Source organism: Rosa rugosa, chromosome 3 (assembly GCF_958449725.1).
Source record: "Rosa rugosa chromosome 3, drRosRugo1.1, whole genome shotgun sequence".
Taxonomy (NCBI): domain Eukaryota; kingdom Viridiplantae; phylum Streptophyta; class Magnoliopsida; order Rosales; family Rosaceae; genus Rosa; species Rosa rugosa.
Window position 1 is genome coordinate 4,189,412 of NC_084822.1, and position 23,577 is coordinate 4,212,988.

General features: G+C 39.3%; 1 protein-coding gene and 1 pseudogene across 1 annotated transcript; one reads left to right on the top strand and one right to left on the bottom strand.

The window, feature by feature from the left end:
* Positions 1–7,480: 7,480 nt before the first annotated feature.
* Positions 7,481–15,808, top strand: LOC133737043 (pathogenesis-related protein 1A-like; annotated as a pseudogene).
* A 6,006-nt stretch (positions 15,809–21,814) lies between these two features.
* Positions 21,815–22,486, bottom strand: LOC133737045 (uncharacterized). The gene has a single exon (XM_062164677.1). The coding sequence runs from the start codon at positions 22,484–22,486 to the stop codon at positions 21,815–21,817; it is 672 nt and encodes a 223-aa protein (XP_062020661.1).
* Positions 22,487–23,577: the final 1,091 nt, after the last annotated feature.

Consider the following 23,577-nt stretch of genomic DNA (forward strand, 5'->3'; position numbering starts at 1 on the left):
CCCCATTTCCTTCTTTCCAATTCTTTCTATCCTCGATCATATTTTCATTTCGTGCTCCATCATGATTAGATATTGTTGGTTTTTTTAATCCACAAGATCGATCCTTTTTTTCTCTTTTCATTTTGTTTTGTGTTCATTTCTTTAATCCACTGCACTCAAATATACTTTGCATATTCAAAATTATTGGAAGCAGACAATTATTTAAGTGAGGAAGAGTGCATACAGGTATAATGTCCTATCTGACTTTAAGTTTTTAATATCATTCGGGTAATCGGAGTATTAACTGATAGACAAAATAGAACAGTCAAGTTAAGAATGAATCTCATTGCCAGTATGAACAATGGTTTAACTCAAACATTGCTAGCATTTCAAAATTATGCGAAGTGATAGTATTTAATTTTATATTCTTATTATCTTACACTGATATCTCAGGATTATTCTCATGCTAAATGTTCGATGAATTACGCTCATATCATACACTTATGTTTTGACCTCCTATACTTCTCTAACTTGAAACTGTTGCATGTTCTAATTTCAGTGGAAATTACGCTATTTTCAGTAAAAATTTGGAACTGTCAAAAAATTATTTCCAGGAGTTGATCCCCAAAGATCAAAATGATCCCACCGCCTTAATCAATTATCCTGCCCTTCTTTTATGTAGATATGGTTCAGTTGTTGCAGATTGATTTTGATAAGTTTGGTTCCAAGTTTCATAAACTCTTCCATTGCTTTCTAACGGTCTACTATTTAAGCTTTTACGATGCTGACTCCTGGATAGCAGTCAATTTTTGTAGAGTGCTGCTTTATCATCATAATGCTCTGGTCGAAGAACCTGTGTCATTATAAGTACATATAAGGGCAAATGTTGTAGAGAAGTATTTGTTAGCATCTTTGAATGAAGATCCTAAACCAGGACATATAATAGCTAATCTTGCAAATGCCTATTATATGAATGGTGATCATACAAGTTCCAGCAAGTGCTTGGAGAAGATGCTCAGGGCTCATTGCTACATTCATTTCTTGCTTTTTTCACTGAGGTTGTCCATTTAGTGTCTTATTCTTCATGGAAAATTTTATTTTTTTTACTACCATATTTTTTTATATTTGGTTTCTGGAAAACAGTGATCCATAACTTCTCTCTGTCTTAACTCAATTCATAATGGCAATATGGCATAGTCATTACTTTGCTGCTTATTGTATTAGAAGGACTGAACACTCATGCTACTTTTTTTCCAATATGACTGTTGAAAAGAAAAAGAAAAAAAATGAAATTGACTCCAGCTTTTTGTTTTGCTATTGCATCTTCCTCAGGCAACAAAATTAGAGCTCGTTGGATGTCTACACGATATGCCGTTGCAATACACCGAGCCAAGGATGAAGAATGGTATCAGGATCCCACTGAACAACTATCCTGGCAGGAAGTCAAATGGCTTCAGTTATAAGAGATGGAGACTCTATTTCCGTTCAACTTCACATACCATGGCCAGGCTTTGCCATGGTCCACAAAGCCCAACATGAGATTTCAGCAACATTTGATGGTAATAATCACAAAAGAGCTGTTAAGATGTCAATACAACAATAATAACCTTAAACTACATTCATGCTTATATGTGAACCTCACATTTCAATTCAGCTATTTACATATCCATTTGAACTTTTAACTGACTTTCATACTGATCATTATTTTTGATATCCAGCAGCAGCTGCTCAAATAAGTTTCCAAACGAGCTGTTTCCTGCCGCCGAGGATGCAAGTTAATATGCAGTAGTAAGTTTGGCCAACCGCTTTTCACAGAAACACATATCGTCTTATGCAAAGGCCAAATCTAACCATTTTTACCTAGAGTTGGTTAGGTTCTCCTAATTGCAAAATTGTAAATACACATCTGGTCAACATACCAGATTTTGGAATCTATAAAAGAACTCTTTAGCTATATAACGCATCAATGTTTGCAACCGCTGTCTTAAAATGCCTCAACAATATACCCGCAGCATCGCGCGGGCATCATTGCTAGTATTTCCTAAATCTCATATTATAATACGTAGTGCGAGAACGTCTTAGATAATTACAGGAGCACTTCCAATTCATAGTTTATATGAGCTTAATTCAGAAGTAGAAGAAAAAGAAAAACTTATAGTTAACCAACATTATTCATTAAACAAACTTTCAAAGTTGGCTACGATAACCTATGATTCTTGGAAACTCCCTAGGTCTGCATCCAGCCGTGCCGAGGCTATAGTCTGAAAGTAAGTACCATCTCGTCATGACGGAGCCACGGACGGTTAACCAAATTAGTTGTTTTCTCAAAGTTTATTATGTTACGTGTTTGGTTTGGGGATTGACTCTGGAAGCAAGAGGTGGTGGGGATTTTAAGCTCGGTATTTCTTCAGGCATTCTACTTAATTACTTACTACCGATTCAGTAGAGATTGTTGAGAATATACATCCCACATGGAAAAAATGGGACCTTGCTTGTGAGTTTATAAGGGTTTAGGCCACTCCATCCATTGCCAATTGGTTTTGGATGTGAACCCCATATTACTTTGTCATGGTGTCAGAGCTAGGTTACCCACGTGTGCATGCCTCACAGCCACACGGGCTCTATGTCACCCAAAGTTGTCCACGTGTATGGCTTGAAAATTTGCCACACGTGCAGGGGCGTGTTGAGAATATACATCTCACATGGGAAAAATGGGACCCTGTCTGTGGGTTTATAAGGGTTTGAACCACATAAGTGGGCTGCTTGTCAAGTATTTGATCCAATATATTGGTTTGAGGTAATGGTTGATCTACCAATGGGAAATAATAAAAATGAGAGCAAAGTAAAGGGATATGTGAGACAGATATGGATACAACCTAGAAAATTTTGTATAATGCGATGCTGTATGAATTTTGTCAAGATTTTTTTATTATTTTTATTTATTTTTAGGGTTTAGGGTTTAGGTTGATATAGGCCTTGTCTCCTCTAGCACATCATGGATTACATGAAAACTCAAAGCTGGAAAAAATTATATGAGCTTAATTTTATAAGTAGAAGAAAAACAAAAACTTGTTGTTAACCAATATAATTCATTAAACGAGTTTGGGTCGAGTTCGTCCAAGTGAAGAAATTATGATTTATATGTAGAAGTGAGGGTTCAAAATGCAAATATACACTCACAATAAAAAAGATAGTTCGAAATTCATTCAATCCTAAATTTATTTGTTTTGGCCCCAGTTTGGTAGTCAGTAACAAAATGCAAAATCCGAACAAACACCCTAGTAACATGTTTTTAATTTTTAATTTTTTTTTAACACTTTGGGGAGGGAGTGATTCGAAAGTTGGGACCATCCACCATAGAAAGCAAATTAAATACCTTTAGACTTCATCCATCATTGTCGAGAGAAATACATTTTGGCCAACTTAATTTCTCTTTGAAAAAAATTAATAGCTGTTAGATGATTATAAGAACATTTTATGTTAGATTTTTTTTTTTTTTAACTAAAGTGTCTCAAGGACATATCATTAATAATAAAAGGTAAGCCCAGAATGACCATTACATATCATTCTGCTACTATCAGCAAATAGACAAGAAGTTGTGATGAAGAAACATCACGTTGATACATAGACTAGGACCATTCATCGTACAACTCATGGCTCACTTATTAAAGTAAGCCTATTCTAACTATGAAGTAACATAGTAAATAGGCATTGATACAAAACAGGAAATTAAATCTTTTGCTTGCCCTTAGCGCTAGGCCGAGGAGGCTTTCCAGAATATAGAGCAGACTCAAAACTAGGGCTGGGATCGGTTTTGTTTTTGGATTTTTTTGCCGGAACCGGAATCGGAACCGACAATGTTTTTCCGGTTCGGTGTTGTTACTTTTTTTCGCCGGAACCGACTTGGAACCGGAACCGTTTAGTTCGGTTCGGTTACGGTTTCTAACCGATTCCTATACACAGAGCAAAAGTGCAAAACAGCAGCAAAGCTATCCCGTTTCCCACCTTCCCAGCCATTATCATGTTCTGCAATTTTCTCAGTTTCTCCATCAAAGAACACAGCAAATCTAAAAACACAGCAAACCTAAAAATTGAAAGCAAGCTGCACACTTTAAAGCCACCACCAAGTCTGCAAATAGTCAAACTGTTGGGAACAAAACAAAACACAAGGCTATGAATAAGAACACAACAAACTGGATTGAATGACTTAGTTTTATTCATGATCGTCCTGGCTTAAATAGCCATTCAATACAACAAACCCTAACAACCTTAACGTAAATGCAGCCCACGTTAAAGCCACGTGGTAACAGAAACTTGAAAAATTCAAACTACAACTAGATAATGATAACCCTAACAAACTAGGGTTTTATTTAACAAGAAACCCTAAAAACATGCAGCAACTAGCTCCTTCAATCCCTCCCTTAAACTAAATGCTGTGAAGCAATTAGTTTATATCAGAGATCTCACATACTCCCATCAACTTTCGAAGCTTCTGAAAGACATCAAGCTTCAATGGTTTGGTCATGGAATCCGCCACTTGATCCTGACTTCCACAATGAATCAATTCAATTGTACCATCCTTAGTAAGATTTCTCAAGAAATGATACCTGACATCTATATGCTTGCTACGACCATGCATGACTGGGTTCTTAGACAGCTTAATAGTTGAAGTGTTGTCACACCTCACAGAGATACAACCACCATCAGAATGTCCCAGTTCCTTCAAAATCCTCTTCATCCATATTGCTTGACATACACAGACCGTAGCTGCAACAAACTCAGCCTCAGTTGTTGACAAAGTCACAATAGGTTGCTTTTTCGAACACCATGAAACAGCACCCGAACTCATTAAGAACACGTACCCAGACGTACTCTTTCTGTCTTCTAGATCTCCAGCATAATCACTATCCGAGAATGCCAACAACTCATCATCTCCTCCCTTCTTATAACGAATTCCATAATTTACAGTGCCTTTTAAGTACCGAAGTGCTCTCTTAGCTGCTTGTAGATGAAGTTCAGTTGGTTTCGCCATATATCTGCTTATGAGACAAGTAACAAACATCATATCAGGTCTTGTGGCCGTGAGATACATTAAACTTCCCACCAATTGCTTGTAATATGTCTCATCAACAGTAACTCCATCTTCATCTTTGCTCATCTTGAACCCCGGAACTATTGGACTATTCACTGAATTGCTCTCCAACATCCCAAATCTCTGCAATACCTCCAGTGCATATTTTCTTTGGCATATAAAGATACCACCAGGCTCTTGTAATACTTCAATGCCAAGAAAAAACCTCATTCTTCCCAAGTCTGACATGTCAAATTCTCTTATCATAGAACTTTTAAATTCAGACATCATAGCATCATCATCACCAGTAAAGATCAAATCATCCACGTAAACACTTACAATGATAATTTTTCCTTCTCTGCTCCTCTTCGTGAATAAGGTCTGCTCACTATCACATTTCTGAAACCCTTCACTAATGAAATGTGCTTCGATTCGACTGAACCAAGCTCGTGGAGCTTGTTTTAGTCCATACAAAGCTTTGTGAAGTTTGTAGACCAAATGCTCACTGCCCTGCTTCTCATATCCCTTCGGCTGCTCCACATAGACATCCTCACTCAGCTCACCATGTAGGAAAGCTGACTTAACATCCAACTGAAAAATCCTCCAACCCTTCTGTGCTGCTAGGGCAATGATCATCCTCACAGTATCCATCCTCGCCACTGGTGCAAAAACTTCCTTGTAGTCTACTCCATGTTTTTGAGAATACCCCTTCGCAACCAAGCGCGCCTTATGCTTATCAATCTCTCCATGCTCATTGTACTTGGTTTTATAAACCCATTTTACCCCTATCCTTTTTGCTCCAGCCGGCAACTCAGTGAGTGTCCATGTCTTGTTCTTCTCAATGGACTTAATTTCACAATCCATGGCCAATCTCCAGTTTGCATCCTTCACAGCCTCCTCATAAAGTAATGGATCATCTTTTGACACCACAAAAGCCATATTTGCTTCATCTTCTTCCTCGGATAGGTCCTCCCCACTAACATAATCACGCATCCAAACAGGAGGTAGCCTCTCTCTCTCCTCATCCTCAACACCTCTCTCAACACTAGTCTCTCCTACTTCTTCAATGGCATTGCCCTCACTCTCATTTTCATTTACTCCCTCATCTTCACCTACTTCACTATCATCACCCCATTCTAAATCTATTAAAATCTGCTCTTCATAACTAACATCCCAGTCCCATTCTCTCTCTTCTTCGAAAACTACATCTTTACTTACGACAACCCTTTTAGCAATAGGATCATACAGTCGATAGCCTTTAGACTCCTCACTAACACCCAACAACACACAAGGAAAGCTTTTGTTATCAAGTTTAGTCCTCCTTACCTCTGGAACGTGGACGTGTGCTATGCATCCAAAAACTCGGAAATGTGCTATTGAAGGCTTCACCCCACTCCAAGCCTCCTCTAGAGTAATATCCTTGACAGCCAATGTAGGACACCTATTCAGAACATATATACTCCAGTTCACAGCTTCCGGCCAAAAAGTCTTGGGAATCTTTTTGTCAGAGAGCATTGAACGAACCATATTCATCACAGTTCTATTCTTCCTTTCGGCCACCCCGTTCTGTTGTGGAGTATAAGCAGTGGTTAACTGTCTCTTAATGCCACTTCTTCTGCAAAAATCATTGAACTCACTTTAAGTGAATTCTCCTCCCCTGTCCGTGCGTAAACACTTCACAAACAACCCTGTTTCTTTCTCCACCATTCTCTTAAAGCATTTAAAAGAATTCAAGGCCTCTGACTTCTCTACTAAGAAATACACCCATGATTTTCTACTATAATCATCAATGAAACACAAAGAGTACCTCTTCTTGCTATTGGATGCAGGAGTGATCGGACCACAAATGTCCGCATGAATAAGCTCTAGCTGCTTGCTTGCTCTCCAAGTACTCTTTTTTGGAATGGAATCACGGTGTTGTTTCCCAATGATGCAGTCAGTGCATGTTACATTTGAAGCAGAAAGTTGAGGAAGTCCACGTACCATTTTCTTGTATTGCAAGGTTCTCAAACCCTTGTAGCTTAAATGTCCATATCTCCGATGCCAAAGATGAGAGAGACTTTGAGAGCTTGTGTGAAAACACTTGGCTTGTTGTGCTTGAGGGGATGCTTGAGACTGAGCAAACAGTATAAACATCCTATTTGCACTCATGCTAGTTTGAATGATCAATCCTTTGTCCTCATGAAAGATCTTGCACAACCCTCCCTTGATCAGAATAGTCAATCCTCTTTCTTGTAGCTGCCCTATGCTCAAGAGATTATTTTTTAACTCTGGAACATAGAACACTTCAGTAACAACATGATTAACTCCATATAGCAGTAACTTCACACTTCGTTTTCCCATCACATTCATCCTGGTGTTATTCCCCAATTTCACCTGATGCCGAAAACTTTCATCTAACTCATTGAACATAGCTCTATCACCACACATATGATTAGAGCACCCCGAGTCAAGAAACCAAGCATCTTCTCGCTTGGCCTCACACAAATCCACATAGGACATCAAAAGCATTTCATCTTCCTCATTAAGCTCTGTGTAATTTACCTCTTTATTCCAATTTGGACATTCATATTGATAATGTCCAAGTTTGTGACAGCTATAGCACTCCACAGTTGCCTTATTGAAGCCTGCTCGACCTCTCCCTCTTCCTCTTCCTCTGAAAGAACCACGACCACGACCTCTGCCTCCTTCATGTGTCACCTTCAGAGCCTACTCTTCACCCTTATGCCGCACAAGTTTCTGTTCATGTACTATTAACGAGCTTTGTAGCTCATCAATAGAGAGAGAGTCGATATCCTTTGACTCCTCAATAGAACAGACAACATAGTTAAATTTCTCAGCTAACGAGCGTAGAATCTTCTCCACCACCTTGACATTCTGCATATCCTCCCCATAAACTCGCATCTTATTAGCCACTGTCATAACCCTAGAGAAGTAGTCTGTCACAGTTTCACCAGATCGCATCTCTAGGGTTTCAAACTCTCGTCGGAGAGCCTGAAGGTGAGACCTTTTGACTCTAGCATTCCCTTCGAATTTTTTCTTCATAGCATCCCAGATCTGTTTGGCAGTATCCTTCTGTAAGATGGTGTCAAGGATCGTGCGGTCGATGGCCTGGAAGAGGTAGTTCTTCACTTTCAGGTCCTTCAGCTTCAGCTCTTCAATCCTTCGTCGCTGCGCTTCTGACATTTGTCCTCCAGCTTCTGGTTCAACAATTTCTGTCTCTACAAGGCTCCAATACTCCTTTGATCGTAAGAAGTTCTCCATAAGCATTTTCCAATGATCGTAGTGACCATCGAAACGTGGAATGGATGGCTGCACGAAATTTCCCTCGTTGTTCATCTCTCAGTGTTTGGAAATCACTCAAAGCTGCGGCTTTACTTTCTCAGACCCAGTGGGGGCTCTGATACCAGATTGTTGGGAACAAAACAAAACACAAGGCTATGAATAAGAACACAACAAACTGGATTGAATGACTTAGTTTTATTCATGATCGTCCTGGCTTAAATAGCCATTCAATACAACAAACCCTAACAACCTTAACGTAAATGCAGCCCACGTTAAAGCCACGTGGTAACAGAAACTTGAAAAATTCAAACTACAACTAGATAATGATAACCCTAACAAACTAGGGTTTTATTTAACAAGAAACCGTAAAAACATGCAGCAACTAGCTCCTTCACAAACACCAAGCCACACAGCAAATTCAAACATGAATGCAAACACTCCCAAACTCGATGTGGAAGGATTGTGAGACTGAACTTCTGCTTCTTCTTCTTCTTCTCATTCCCAGGAGATTCGCTACTTGAATGCGAAGAAATTGGGAATTGGGGACTGGAATTCGAAGCCATGTCCTTCGAATTGGAAATTGGGGAAGTGAGTGAGTTTCGGCTGAAGACTTGAAGTGAATCGGCGTTGAAGACTTGGAGTGATGAAGATGGATTTGGGGAAGAACTGAAGACTTGAATTTGGGGAAGAAGAAGAACTGAAGGTGTGTTTCGGGGGCTAGGTGTGTTTGATCGAAAATGACTAAATGCTAGGTAGGTCTGCAGTTCTGCACATGCTTCAGTATAATGGGTCCACATATATATATAATTATATACAAAAGCTAATGGACTCACATGCTTTGCCAGCTTTGGTAGTTCGGTATAATGGGTCCACATATATATATATATATATAATATAAGCTATTGGACTCACATGCTTTAGTATAATATATATATATATTATATAACGTATACTCGGTTCTTGCCGTTTTTGAGTGTTGCAGAAAAGAAGAACCGGAACCGAACTGCTATAAGGGGGAAACGGTTCGGTGCAGACGAAAATGACTTCTTTCAAAACTACAAACCGAACCGAACCGCCTGTTTCGGCTCGGTCCGGACCGGTTCCATCGGTTTTCGGTTTGAAAATCCCAGCCCTACTCAAAACTTCTTCAGGAGGTACTTCTTGGACTTGGATGGATTCTTATTCTCTGATCCCAAAGGACGACCTCTCTTCTTTTTTGTAGCCACCGATGCACTTTCCTCACCAACTTTGGGCTCTTTTGGCATCATCACCTCCATGGGAACAAGCATACCTCTTGGAGTTTCAACTAAGCCAAGAGATTTAGCTGTAAACTTAGTTGGAAACTCCGAAACTTTTACCTCCTTTGCCATTGTTTCTTCTGCCAAAACATCCGTATTCAAATTCAACAGAAACCTCGGTTTCTTTGGAGAGGAGTATGGGGATGCCGGTCTACTTCTCTTCAACTCCTTTGGAGCTTTATCAAACGGGATCAGAGCAAGAGCGACATCACCACTAGTCTAGCTGCTTTCAGTTCCCAGATTTTTGATAACCACCTGTTTCCGTGGCTTGTTGCCCTCAACAGACCCAAATAGGTTACGTGCTATAAAAGTAGAATCGGCGTTTGAATGCTTTTGAATTTGAAAGTTCCATTCTCAAACCTGTTTGCTTAAAAGCCCATGAATGGTTTTGGAAGCTGCAGCCATTGTGCATCAGCTTCGTCCACACTCTTATTTGGTGACACCGCTTGACAAACCCCCTGTACATGGTAGATTACGTTGCATTTCCTACATTTGTCTATCAGATTCTCATAATAGCACAAAATCTCTTCAAAAACACCAGCAGCTAGCTAGCTTTAGGGTTTTCTTAGGGAAGAAAGGCTTTGAGATTTCATGGCTAACATGGACTCGAATCTTACAGGTGGAATCCAGCAGTTTCTTATGTCCTGATATCAATGTCCTGATATGTACCAGCAATAGATGCCACATTCCTGATCATCTTCTCATCTTTTAAGGTCGGCGGGATGTTGCTTATGCGAACCCATAAAAATAGGGTTTCCATCTGTACAGATTGAGGCGCGACAAGGCCATCATAGGCCTGGAGCACCACCGGTGACCGGTTGAAATACCACGGACCCCCTTTGAGGACCTTATTTTGGTCTCGGCGCAAGTCAAATGTGAAGACAAAGCGATCTAGGTTCCGGTATTACACCTTAAAGCCGCCGTGGAGTACCCATATACACCAAAAATGGCGTTGTAGTTCAGGGGCATTGACTCTCTTTGTTGTCAGATGACGAGCCAGCAAGAAAGCTTGAGTTCCACGTTGAGTTCTCATTCCATCCATGTGAGAGAAGCAGCAAAGGTAGCAGTGACCTCATCTATGGAAGCCATTAAGTGGTGCAAAAGGTCGACAGCGGCGTTTGGGTTTGGTTTTTGAGAGCAGCATGAGAGCGGCGTTAGGGTTTTATTTCGTTTTTGAGTTTAAATTTATGTTAGATTATTATAAGAACATCTTAAATTGAAAAATGATGAATATATCATGTTTCAGTAAAACACAGATGTACAAATCTCTAAAATTGTTCGATAATTTGCAACACTAGGAAAATACAAGATTGTATTGTCATAAACTCATAATTTACAAATCTGAAATTAATTTCTCATTATTGGACCAAAGTTGAAAGGCTAACAAACAACAGACCAATTTGTCCCTAATTAGTTAGACTAATTCCCCTTCATTTCTGTCACGCCCCGGATTTTGAATAACAAATCCAAATCCGAAACATGAATTAATACAACTCACATAAATACAACCTGAATTTTTTCTCAAAACAACCACACCTCACATCGCTCGATATTACATAAACCAAATCTCAAATTTGTTTATTACAGCACACTCTCACCAAATTATATTGTAAGGCTCAAATGAGCATAACTCACCTCACAATTACAATTGCTGTAAAACTAAAACAAATTCTCTAACCCGCACGATCACCGTCCTGATTCTCCTGACCTGCAGGATTACCCGCTACACCGTTTGAATAGTGTACCGGGATTGCAACAATACAAACCCGGTAAGCTTTTTGCAAAGCTCGTATGAGTAAATGAAAGGATTGCACGATTTAAAGTAACACAATCAACTCAAGCACATTTTAATTTTGTTTTGCATAAGAATTGAAGTGTACAACATCACTTCAAGCATCAATCAACTCACATCTCATCATGACTACTCAATAATAAACAACTTCTTACTCAATATATACTCACAGGCTTATGATTTATTTATATAAATCATCCCATGCAGTATATTATACTTACAGGCTTATGATTAATTATATTAATCACCCCATTCAGTATATCATACTTACAGGCTTATGATTAATTATATTAATCACCCCATTCAGTATGTCATGTCATACCCAAGGGCATATGATAACTCGTTTATCCCCCAAGCAGTATGACGGCAGACAGACTAGAGCTCTAACTGTATCGTAAAGTGTCACCTGGGCCAAGGTTCACCTTACGAATGACTGCTTTTCTCAATTCACTCGACTCCTCATTTAATTCATCTCAACGACTCAACTATCGCACTTTACTCAATTACCCATTATCATAGACAACACAACATCTAAGATAATTCACATATTCCAAAGGGTAATGCTCAAAATATAACTCAGTAAATTACACCATCCAATATATATTCCACGTAAATATATATATACGTAGTCACCCACACAAGAGTGACCACTAATACCAACTATAGTTCACATGCAATAAAATCTAGAAATTCATTTTTATAGTTTAAATACATTTTACTTACCTATGGACCGTAGTCAATCAAGTCCATATAATTTAAAACAATTATTTATTTTCATAAAACAATTTCCACAATTTCCCAATTAAATAAAATCACCGAATTTCGGTTCGTGAATGAACCATGTGCGATTTACTCACCTCGATATTCCCGCTGCGTCTTCAATTCAACACAATACACACCGAAACCGCTCACCCAAGGAAGACCGTCAATCACCTAGTCAAACATGACCTTAACTTAGCCAACAACTCAAAAACATACTCAAACGACAATCCAACGGTCGGATCGAAATTAAATGATGATCCAACGGTCGGATCCTCACGGATCGCCTTTAGGATCAACCTCCAAAAATCATCACGAAGATCCAACGGTCGGATCTTCCTGAATCGTCCTTACTAACATCTTCACCAATTTATACAAAAATCTGACGGACGGATTCTCACGAATCGCCTCCCTAATCACTGTTTCTCAATTATATGAAGATCCAACGGTCGGATCTTCGCCCGTGACCACACAAAGTCATCGGGACAGTCATACGATCAACATATTGAATCTACCATTCCATCAGACGGTCTGATCTTCACAGATCACAAATCGAACGATCGAAATCGATCGAAACTTAAAAATTCATAACTTAATCATACGATATCCAAAAATTATGAATTATATATGCAAACGATCATATCGACACGTAGAACACAAAAATGGACAGAAACTGTCCTTGGGGTGGCCGGAGGTCGCCGGAAACCACCATCACAGTGGCGGCACCGCCACCCATCCAAAGTCAAAATTAGACAAAACTCCCAACACGAAAGTTCTTCATCTTAACTCGAATTGAAACTTTCATAACTACACCAAAGTCAGATTATAAGCCAAAAAGTAGAATTTTACCTTATAAGGTTTGAAACCCGAAGAACCCTAGTTTTGAATTCGTTCCAATTCGATCTCCACAGATGAAATCGATGCAATCCACCTTAGGGGAAATGATCTACATCCTCAGAAGTGCAGAATCCTCTCAAGAATCACGGCAAAAGGTGGCCGGAGGAGGGAGAACGACGGTGGGGAAAGGAGGTGATTTCCAGCTCGACTGCACCGTGTTCTTCGACTTGTAGCGGCTACCACGTTGGTTATTTCCCCTCGATGTCTTCTACAAAGTTGTAATATAGCTCAGGCCCAGCAAAATCCCTTTTGGAATCAACTCGATTCGAGGTTGGATGAGAGAGATATCGGCCGGTGAAGGAAGAGCAGCATCGGGCGAATTCCAGCTCGAGCTGTGCAGCTTCTCGGCCTCCTAGCACCTTCCATGGTTCTTTTCTCACTTTGATGTCTTCTAGGAAGTTTTAACTGACTTCAAGGCGAATGAAAATACTTTTGGAATCAAGTCGATCGGAGGTCTGTGGAGGGAGATATGGCCGGTGGAAGAGAGAGGAACAAATCTGGGCTCGGGAGAGAATTGGGGAGAAAATATAGGTTTCTGAAATTTCTGTCCTCCAATGCAATTTCCGGAACTTTTTTTTTTGTATTTATAGAATTTTCCCGATTTTCAATCGCTTATAACTTTCTCATACAAACTCCGATTTTCGCATTCCATATGTCCACGAACTCGTATCGACGCGCTCTACAACTTTCATGAATGAAGTTTTCCCAAATTCCCAATGTATAAAAAGTCACTTTTTGAGACCTCCTAAATAACGTTCGTTTTCGAAAATTAATCGTTCGAACTAATTCCATAACTTCTCCAAGCCTCGTACTCGCTCCCACTATCGTGAAATCATTTCTAAAAATCCACGGAAATTAATTTGGATTTTTCGGGGTATTACAATTTCTAACCCCATGTAGACAAATAATATTAACTCACTCGGACCATAGTACACATGATGGTTTGAGACTATACAATAATTTTTCTAATAGGACTAATTCCAAGTGCGAAATTACATCTAAGTAACAAAATTTTTTACACAAATTGAAGCCAATTTCAAAAAAAATGTGTGTAAGTGACATGAATTAAAAGGAAAATATCTCCTATTTAAGGGATGTGTTCCTTTTGTTTTAATTAACTAAGTTGAAGGATCTAGCATTTAATTTCCAAATTTACTTCATTGTTGAAACTAATGCCTTTCTTCAACCTTCTTAGTTACAATACAACTGCCATATCTTTTTATTTAAATGCACAATCTCATGTTCCATTACACACTGGATAGAGGAAAATTATAGGATTTAATAACCTTTTTTGGGCATATGCATCTTAGTACGTAGTAATCATTAGATCTCATGTCTCTCAAGCTAGAGTAATTAACAGTTCCAACCAAAATTTCATTGATGAACACAAAGCTCGAGCGAAGATCGATTTGTTGAGAGAATATACATCCCACATGGGAAAAATGGGATCTTGCTAGTGGGTTTATAAAGGTTTGGTCACTCCATCCATTGCCAATTGGTTTTAGATGTGAATCCCAGACGACTTTATCATGGTATCAGAGCCAGGTTATCCCACATGTGCATGCCTCACGGCCATACGGGCTCCAAATCACCCAAAGTTGTCCATGTGTATGGCTTGAAAATTCACCACACGTGTGGGGGCGTGTTGAGAATATATACATCCCACATAGGAAAAATGGGACCTTGCCTTTGAGTTTATAAGGGTTTGGGCTACTCCATCCATTACCAATTGGTTTTGGATGTGAACCCCAGACTATTTTATCATGGTAAGGGTTTGGGCCACTCCATCCATTGCCAATTGGTTTTGGATGTGAACTCCAGATTACTTTATCATGGTATCAGAGCCAGTTTACCCACGTGTGCATGCCTCTTGGCCACACGGGCTCCACGTCACCCAAAGTTGTCCACGTGTATTTTGACATGAAATTCGCCACACTTGCGGGGGCGTGTTGAGAATATATACATCCCACATGGGAAAAATGGGACCTTGCCTATGAGTTTATAAGGGTTTGGGTCACTTCATCCATCACCAATTGATTTTGGATGTGAACCCCAGATTTAGAGTTTAGGTCCCATTTTTCCCATGTGGGATGTATATTCTCAACATGCCTCCGCAAGTGTGGCGAATTTTCAAGCCATACACGTGGACAACTTTCGGTGACGTGAGCCTGTGTGGCCGTAAGGTATGCACACGTGGGATAACATGCTCTGATACCATGATAAAGTAATTTGGGGTTCACATCCAAAACCAATTGACAATGGATGGAGTGACCCAAACCGTTATAAACCCATAGGTAAGTTCCTATTTTTCCCATGTGGGATGTATATATTCTCAATGCGGTGTTGGTCCAATCACATGGGAACAACATAGTAACAGCCTATACGCACAACAGTATGCCAATTTGAAAATTGAGACATGCGAAATGGAGCATTCTAAAGAACCGTATGGCGAAAACTTGGCTGAAGGCTATGATGAAATGATAGGTGCGCAAGCAGTGAAGCTTTGGGTGACCGAGAAGCCTAACTATGATTACGCCAATAACAAATGTATTAGCTAGGGATGAATGTTTGCATTATACTCAAGTGGTTTGGCGCAATTCGGTTCCTGTTGGTTGTGCTAGGGCCATGTGTAAAAATGGGTGAATGTTTATTATTTGTAACCATGATCCTCCTGGAAACTATATTGGAGAGCAACCCGGCCTACTAGAATATATGTTACTTATGTAATGGGAAACATCTAATAATAATAAAGTATATAGAAAGGTCTATCTAAAACCATATTTGATTTATATATTATGTGTCTCGAGTCTTTAATATTTTTCCTTTTTTTTAGTAAAAAAAGAAAACTTTATTGATAAAAAGAAGAAAAAAAATTAGATGCTCATATGCTCGTTGTGTTTTATGAATTAAGCATTCTTTTTTTTTGAGTCAAGCCTCAGAGGCGAAATAATATATTTATTACAAGCCAGAATATGCCGTTACATACTCTTCCACTGTCATTTAAGGACATAGGCAGACAAGAAGATAGTGGTAGTACCCACAGTGGTACATAGAAATAGACCTACTCATTGTACAATCAAATATGCATAGATAGCGGGAATCCTCCATTGGTACTACGCTAAAGGTGCTAGAGATCTAGGTTCCTAATACAAGAAAAATTATTGTAATTAGACAAAAAAAGCTAAAAACATAAGGTTGGGCCAAGGGCATAACCCCAGCCCAACAATTCGTGGCCCAATAGGGTAGTCACCAAGGAAATTGTTCCAGGCCCATCATCTTGGTTCGGGCTAGACAACTGTCTCCCCCCATCACCCCAGTTATACAACACCGTTCGGCTGAGATCCGTCCCACCCACGTCGCCACGATTCGCACCTCCACGCCATCTTATCTCTGCAATCCAAACCAAGACCTGTATTACCACGTCGCCCAAGCCACGCCGCCCAAGCCACGCCGCCATGACCTGCATCATCACGGAAAAACCCATCACTGATCCATGGCCTCGCAAACCACACTGCCATCGATCGAGATCCATGACACTCGCGATGCAATAAACCCATCCCATCAGTGGGGATCGATTACTGGCCCATACAACACGACCATCACCGTCGCCACCATCCCAGCCGAACCATCTGAAAAAAGCTCGAGAAAATCCCTCTGACGGAGTCCCATGGGCAGTAGATCTCCCGTCCGGCAGCAAACTCCATGAGGGCGATGAAGCCGAAGGCCAGCCCCGACATCCGGGCGCCGCCGGCCAAGAACAAATTTGTAACCGAAGTAGGCCTTAGGGTTTCCCTAGGTGAGAGAGAAATTAAACTCGTGAGAATTAATACAGATATTTATTTATTTATTTATTTTTTGTTACAACGAGGCCCAAAAGGGCCTAAAGCAAAAAGAAACACTAGCCATGGAGGCTAACTTTCGATCTTCTGCTCCTCATTAAGCCACAAATATCATCCATAAAAGCACTTGAAGCTTGAGGGGGGGGGGAGTATTGAAAATAACAATCCCAGGATCATGAGAGAGGCTGCTCTTAGCCATGGCATCCGCTGTCATATTGCTTTCTCTAAAAATATGCTTAATCTTCACATCTTCAAAACCATTGAGTAGAGACTTGCAGCTGTTCAAAATGCTTCCAAGAGGATGGGAACTATCACAGCCTTCAACAATGAGTTTGATGAGAATGGTAGAGTCAGATTCAATTTCAATCCTATTAACATGTAAATCAGTAGCAAGTTTCAAGCTAGAAAGCAAGCCTCAGCAGTAAGGACCTGTCCTTTACCAACATTAATCATAAAACCTGAAAGCCAATCACCATTATGGTCTTGTAATACTCCACCAACACCAATTTGTCCTGATTGACCAGCTCTTGTGCCATCCACATTAAGTTTCACATAACCATCATCAGGCATGGTCCAAGAAAACATATTGAAACAATATTGATCCACCAAGTTAGGTTTAGCTTGAGCATGAGACCATTCAATCGTAGCATTCAAAATGATGTGAGAAGTATTATAGGGTCTATGAAAACCAACCTCAAAAATATCCTTATTTCGCCATTTCCACATATACCAACAAATGAAGACAAAGATACTACACCACTGAATATTATTAGAGTAAATTACTTTACGGTGGAGATTTGCAGCAAGCCATCCAATCCAATCAAGGTTGAAAGTGTGTTTCACAGCACTAGGCCAATTGAAAGTTCTCCAAACAGCCATGGCTTTTGGACAATCCCTGAAAAGATGAAGAAGCGTCTCGGGCATGAGAGCACAAGTATGACATTTATCATCACCAGAAAAGTTTCGTTTAATCCTTTGGACATTTGTGAGAATTTTCCCATGAATAACAGACCATAGAAAAGTTTTTAGTTTGGGGGAGATATTAAGATACCAAATGAAATTCCACTTGAAAATATTGGACTCAGACATATCAAAAAGGTTATTGTAGGCCGATCTAACAGTAAAGCGACCATTAAAAGTATATCCCCATATTTGAATATCAGGGCCACATCCCTCAAACCCAGGAGGAATGCTCAAGATTTGTTGAATAAATGTCTCAGGCAAACAAATTTGTAATTTATCAATGTCCCATCCATTGTTGTTCCAAAAGATACGAACAGTATCATCAATGTTAGCCGAATAACCCGGCAAAGCAACATCAATGAGAGGAAACGTACCCAACCAATGATCAATCCAAAACTTTGCAGTCATGCCGTCCCCAATTCTCCATATAAGACCTTGCCTTAGAAGAGAGGCTCCATGAGCAATGCTCCTCCACGTGCTTAAGCTCCCAGAAGGAGGACAATAGTCAATACAAGTAATATATATTGACATTGGCTAGGTATTTATACTTATAAATGGAGCTCTAGAGACCATTGTCACCTTGAAAAATTCTCCAACTAGCCTTAGCTAACATGGCCTGGTTCATGTCTTCAATTTTTTTAATGCCAAGTCCACCCAGACATTTAGGTAGGCAAACAACATCCCAATTTACAAGATGAACTCTCTTTCTGTTTTCAATATCACCCCATAAAAAATCTCTGTTTAATTTATCAATGCTATGGCAAAGCTGCAGGGGAGTTTGGTTGTTTGCATTGCATAAATAGGTATAGAGGAACAGACAAAATTAATTAAGGTTAATCTACCTACCATGCTAAGAACATTGCTCTTCCAGCTAGCTAAGCGCCCTTGAACTTTATCAAATATACTTGCGTAGGTGTGCTTGTTGACCCTGCAGTGAACAAGAGGCATACCAAGAAATTTTCCAAGATCATTTGTTAATGGAAAGCTACAAATAGAGCTGATACTATTAGCCAAATCACGGTCAATGTTGGAGAACAGTAAATGAGGGATTTCTCAAAGCTGACAGTTTGACAAGATAAAGAGCAAAATAAGTCCAAGCATCTCTTTAGAGTAGTAGCCTGCAGAGTAGAAGCTTCAGCAAAAAGAAGTAAATCATCAGCAAAAAATAAATGAGAGATCTTAGGGCCAGATTGAGAAGCTCTAACAGGCTTCCACATATTCACATCAATGGCAGAATAAATAAGATGGGACAGCTTTTCCATACACAAGATAAACATATAAGGGGATAACGGGTCACCCTGCCTGATTCCTCTCGAAGCACAGAAAGTCCGAGACAATTCACCATTAAAATTAACCTGAAAGCTTGTAGAATTTACACAATGCATGATCAACTTAACAATGGACTGGGGTAATCGGGACTCATAGAGGACCTTAAAAGACCATTTGAGCCTATCATAAGCCTTCGACAAGTCAATTTTCCAAGCAAAAAAGCCCTTCACACCTTTTGAACCTTTAAACTTATGAAGAACTTCTTGAGCAATCATTACATTATCAGAAATATGTCTGTTAGGGACATAACTAACTTGATTAGGAGAGATCAGAGATTGCATAAGGGGTCTTATCCTGGCAACCAAAACTTTCGAAATAATCTTGTAGACAGTGGTGCATAAGCTAATAGGCCGAAATTGAATCATATTCTCAGGGCTCACCATTTTAGGCACAAGTGTACGTTATGAGTGTGTGGTTCAGGCCACTAGGGATGATTCCAGTATGAAAAGCAGTATGCACAATATCAAAAATTTCAGACTTATAAAGGTACCAATGCTTTTGAAAGAAAACTGCGGGGAAACCATCATGGCCAGGGGATTTCAAACCTCCAATAGAAAATAAGGCAGATTTAACTTCATCCATGGATATCTCAGCAGCAGTAGAGTTAAGCATCTCAGTTTCAATGCAAGGAAAGAGAAGAGGAATATTAAATCTCGTATCAATAACCTCATTGACAGAAAAAAGCTTCTCAAAAAACTGAACAGCAGTTTCTTTCATCAGAGCAGGATCAGAGGCCCAAGTTACAGTATCATCCATTAATCTCTCAATTTTATTTTTCCTTATTCGAATAATACTGGTCAGGTGGAAGAACCTAGTGTTTCTATCACCATCCTTTAACCACTTGTCCCTATATTTTTGTTTCCAAAATAAAGCTTCTTGGTCGCAAATCGACTTGTACTCGTTTATTAGCTTGGCCTCCAAATCAATGAGAAAAGGATTCACAAATCTATCGCAACACTTTTGAATCCCACCAATTCTCGCCAAAAGCTCTTTCTTTTTTCTAAAGATATTAACAACACATTGGAATTCCAAGTCTTAAGAGCATAAGATAACTGAGAGAGTTTAGAGCAAAACTCACCTGAAGCATCTTTGCAAGTCGAGGACATAAATTCATAGAAGTCTTGATGAGAGAGCCACATCGCCTGGAACTGAAAAGGAGAGTTCCTTGGAGTGTTGCATTGAGTAGAGGTAAGTTGTAGGGCTATTGGACAGTGATCAGATTTCATTATGGGGAGATGCTTAATTATTGCTTCAGGGAAGGCAAGCCTCCAATCACAGGTACAAAAACCTTTGTCAAGTCTTTCTTTAATGGTATCATTAGTCCATGTGTACTTAGAACCAATGTAGCCCAAATCAATAAGAGAGTTCCTGTTAATCCAGTCACATAAGCCTCCAAATCTACCATGAAAAGGGCCGATGTTTTTATCCTCAGCAGAAACAAGTTCATTAAAATCTCCCATAAAAACAACAGGAAGAGAGTAATTTTGAATGACAGAATCAAAAAGTCCCTAAAGTTGATTTCATAAAGTATTAATTGCAAGGCCTAGCATATATCAAAGAAAGAATCCAAGGAGAGTGACCATAAGAGAACTTTTGTAGCAATAAATTGAGAAGATCTATCAATCACGTTAAGTTGAACCTTAGAAGAGTTCCAAAGAACCAAATCCCGCCAGAAAAACCTTCTGCCTCAATAATTTCAAAGTTCGTAAAGGCAGCCTGCAACAAACACTTTTTAGCCCTCATGAAGGGGACCCTAGGTTCACAAATGACAAGAACATCAATAGAAAACATTATTATAAAGTCTAGAATAGCAGACCTAAATTTTTCACTACCTGCACCACAAACATTCCAAAAAATTGTGTTAAACATGATGAAATGTAAGAAAGTAATGGGTAGGAACCCAGTCAGACATTAATGATATCATCCCCATCAATGGGAGGCAGGGTGTTGTCAATGGTCAACATGCTATTAGCAACAAAAGTTTGCTCCACAAAATGTTCAGAAGCATTATCATCACTTATCACCTTCTTATTATTTGGCAAATTCTCCTCAGGTGGACAATGACTGAATATCGCTGAAACACCAGTACCCATAAGATTTGTCTCCATATTTCCAAAAGAAAGCTTTTTGAAAACAGAGGACTGATGTTTAGTAGTTGCAGCATTGGTACCTTTGGTTTTCCTTTGATAATGCACGGCATGTTTAACATCACTGGTGCTTGCAATATTATTCAAAACTTCTTTCATAGGAATTCTAGGAGAAACTTGGACTTCCCAATTTCAGTATTCTCTTTTAGATTGTGATTGCTTTGGCTAGAATCTGCAGCTATGGTCTTGGTTCCAGTAGCCTTATTTATTGTCTTCTTCTTATCTTGAAAGCTCTTCCATAGTTTCACGATGGTAGGATTAGTATCTGCAGTGTGCTCATTATTGGTCACATGTTGAGAAGCAAGATTGACATTCTCATCCTCTTCTTGCAAAACAGCAATTCTAGAACCAGCCCCAGCAAATTTCTTTGCCCCTCCAGTGTCTCCAACCTTCTTCTTGTTCCTGTAACTCATTAACATCCACGGTCCCATATCCTCCTTAATGATACCAGAATCTCAAGAAAAATTCCTTCCCTCAAGATTGGTATCCATTGCCTGTTGAGCAATAGTTACATCATCTCCCATTGAATTATTACCTTCACCATTTTCAGAAACTATAGGAACATGTTGTGGATGAGCATCACTGGTGTCAATGTCAAGAGAAGGACATTTCTCTTTAGACTGGCCAAAACAACCACATTCAAAGCAAATAAGGGAAATTCCCTCATACACCACATCATAGGCAGCAGATTCCACTTCAACATAAGGGTGCAGGGGCTTGTTCAAATCAACTTCAATGCAAACACGAGCAAATTTTCCTCTAGCCTGCCCAAGAGTTAATTGATCAACTTTGACAACTTCTCCAAGGATCTTGCCAATTTTAGCAACAACGTAGTCCTTAAAGTATTTAACAGGTAGACCGAAAATTCTAACCCATAATGCCATTTTTCCAATAGATTCATTCATAGGATCAAAGTCTGGTCTCCATTTTCTAACAACTAATGTTTGCCCAGCCAGAATCCATGGTCCTCCACAAAGAGCATGATTCATGTCATCTTCCAGATTGAATTTGACAATGAAAAAGTCATTGGGGAAATCAATAAGTTGCCAACCCCCTTTCAATTCCCACTTGCGTCTCAGACCTTTCAGCATGAACTCAAAGGTGTTGGTGGAATTTGGTTTACCCATAAGCTTAACAACAACAACATAACGCCATTCATAATCCAATTTATTATGCACTTTTTCAGAGAAAGAAACGTTTGGACCATTTTAACCTTGAGTGTAAGTGCAGTCATCATCAGTCATCTCAAAGTCCTCCATCATTGTGTGTTTGTAGCGATCAACTGGGTTTTTAAGGGTTCTCGCATAGCTCATCAGAGCTTTAATTGAAGGTGTAGGCTGAATACAGGAGTCTAGATCCTCCATTCATAAGGCTTCAAGGTCAGAGAAAACATCTCCACCTTTTTTCACTCGTTTCCTTTTCATAAGCAAAGAACCATCTGCTCCGCCGCTTCCCGGTGGAAAGGCGGAGAACATGAACACCGGATTCGCCACTAGGATCTTCAGACGGCCAGAACTAGTGCCTGAGAAGATGGAGTCAACGAGGCCGATTGGGGTTAAGGTTTGAAAACGGGAAGGATTAAAGAGAAAGCGAGTGAAGTGCGTTCGTCTTGAGAGTATTTTTGAATTGGACTAATTTCAGTTTACCCCCTTGAGGTTAAGGGTCGTCATCATGTTAGTCCCTCTAGTTTCAATTTAATCAGTAACACCCTTGTACTCTCCAAATTCATCAGCCGTGTCCAATTTCTACTATTCCGTCCAATTTGGACCGTTAAGTCTGACTTTTGAGGGCTAAAATTGTCATTTCAAGACAAAAAAAAACTAAAAAAAAAAAATATTTTTTTTTTGCTTTTTTTTTTTTCATTTAAATTTTTTTTATTCCATTTTTTTTTATTTTCTTGTTTGTTTTTTTATAATTTTGTCTTCAACCTATACACCACAAGTTATAATAGGTTTATAAAAACAAAAAAAAAATACTCTTGGTGGTTAAAAAGCCGCTCGCTGGTCTACGATATTTGTGATATATCTTCGATAAAGCGAAGAATTTTAGGATGTATCTGTAAAATATAATAGGTTTATAAAGTGAAGAATTTTAGGATATATCCCCAATAAAGTGAAGAAATATCTATAAAATATGATTAAAAAAATAAATACAGATATTTCTTCACTTTATTGGGGATATATCCTAAAATTCTTAGCTTTATCGGAGATGTTCCACA

Excerpts from the sequence above, each read along its gene's own strand:
- LOC133737045 (XM_062164677.1), bottom strand. The coding sequence starts at position 22,486 with ATGGGTAAACCAAATTCCACCAACACCTTTGAGTTCATGCTGAAAGGT.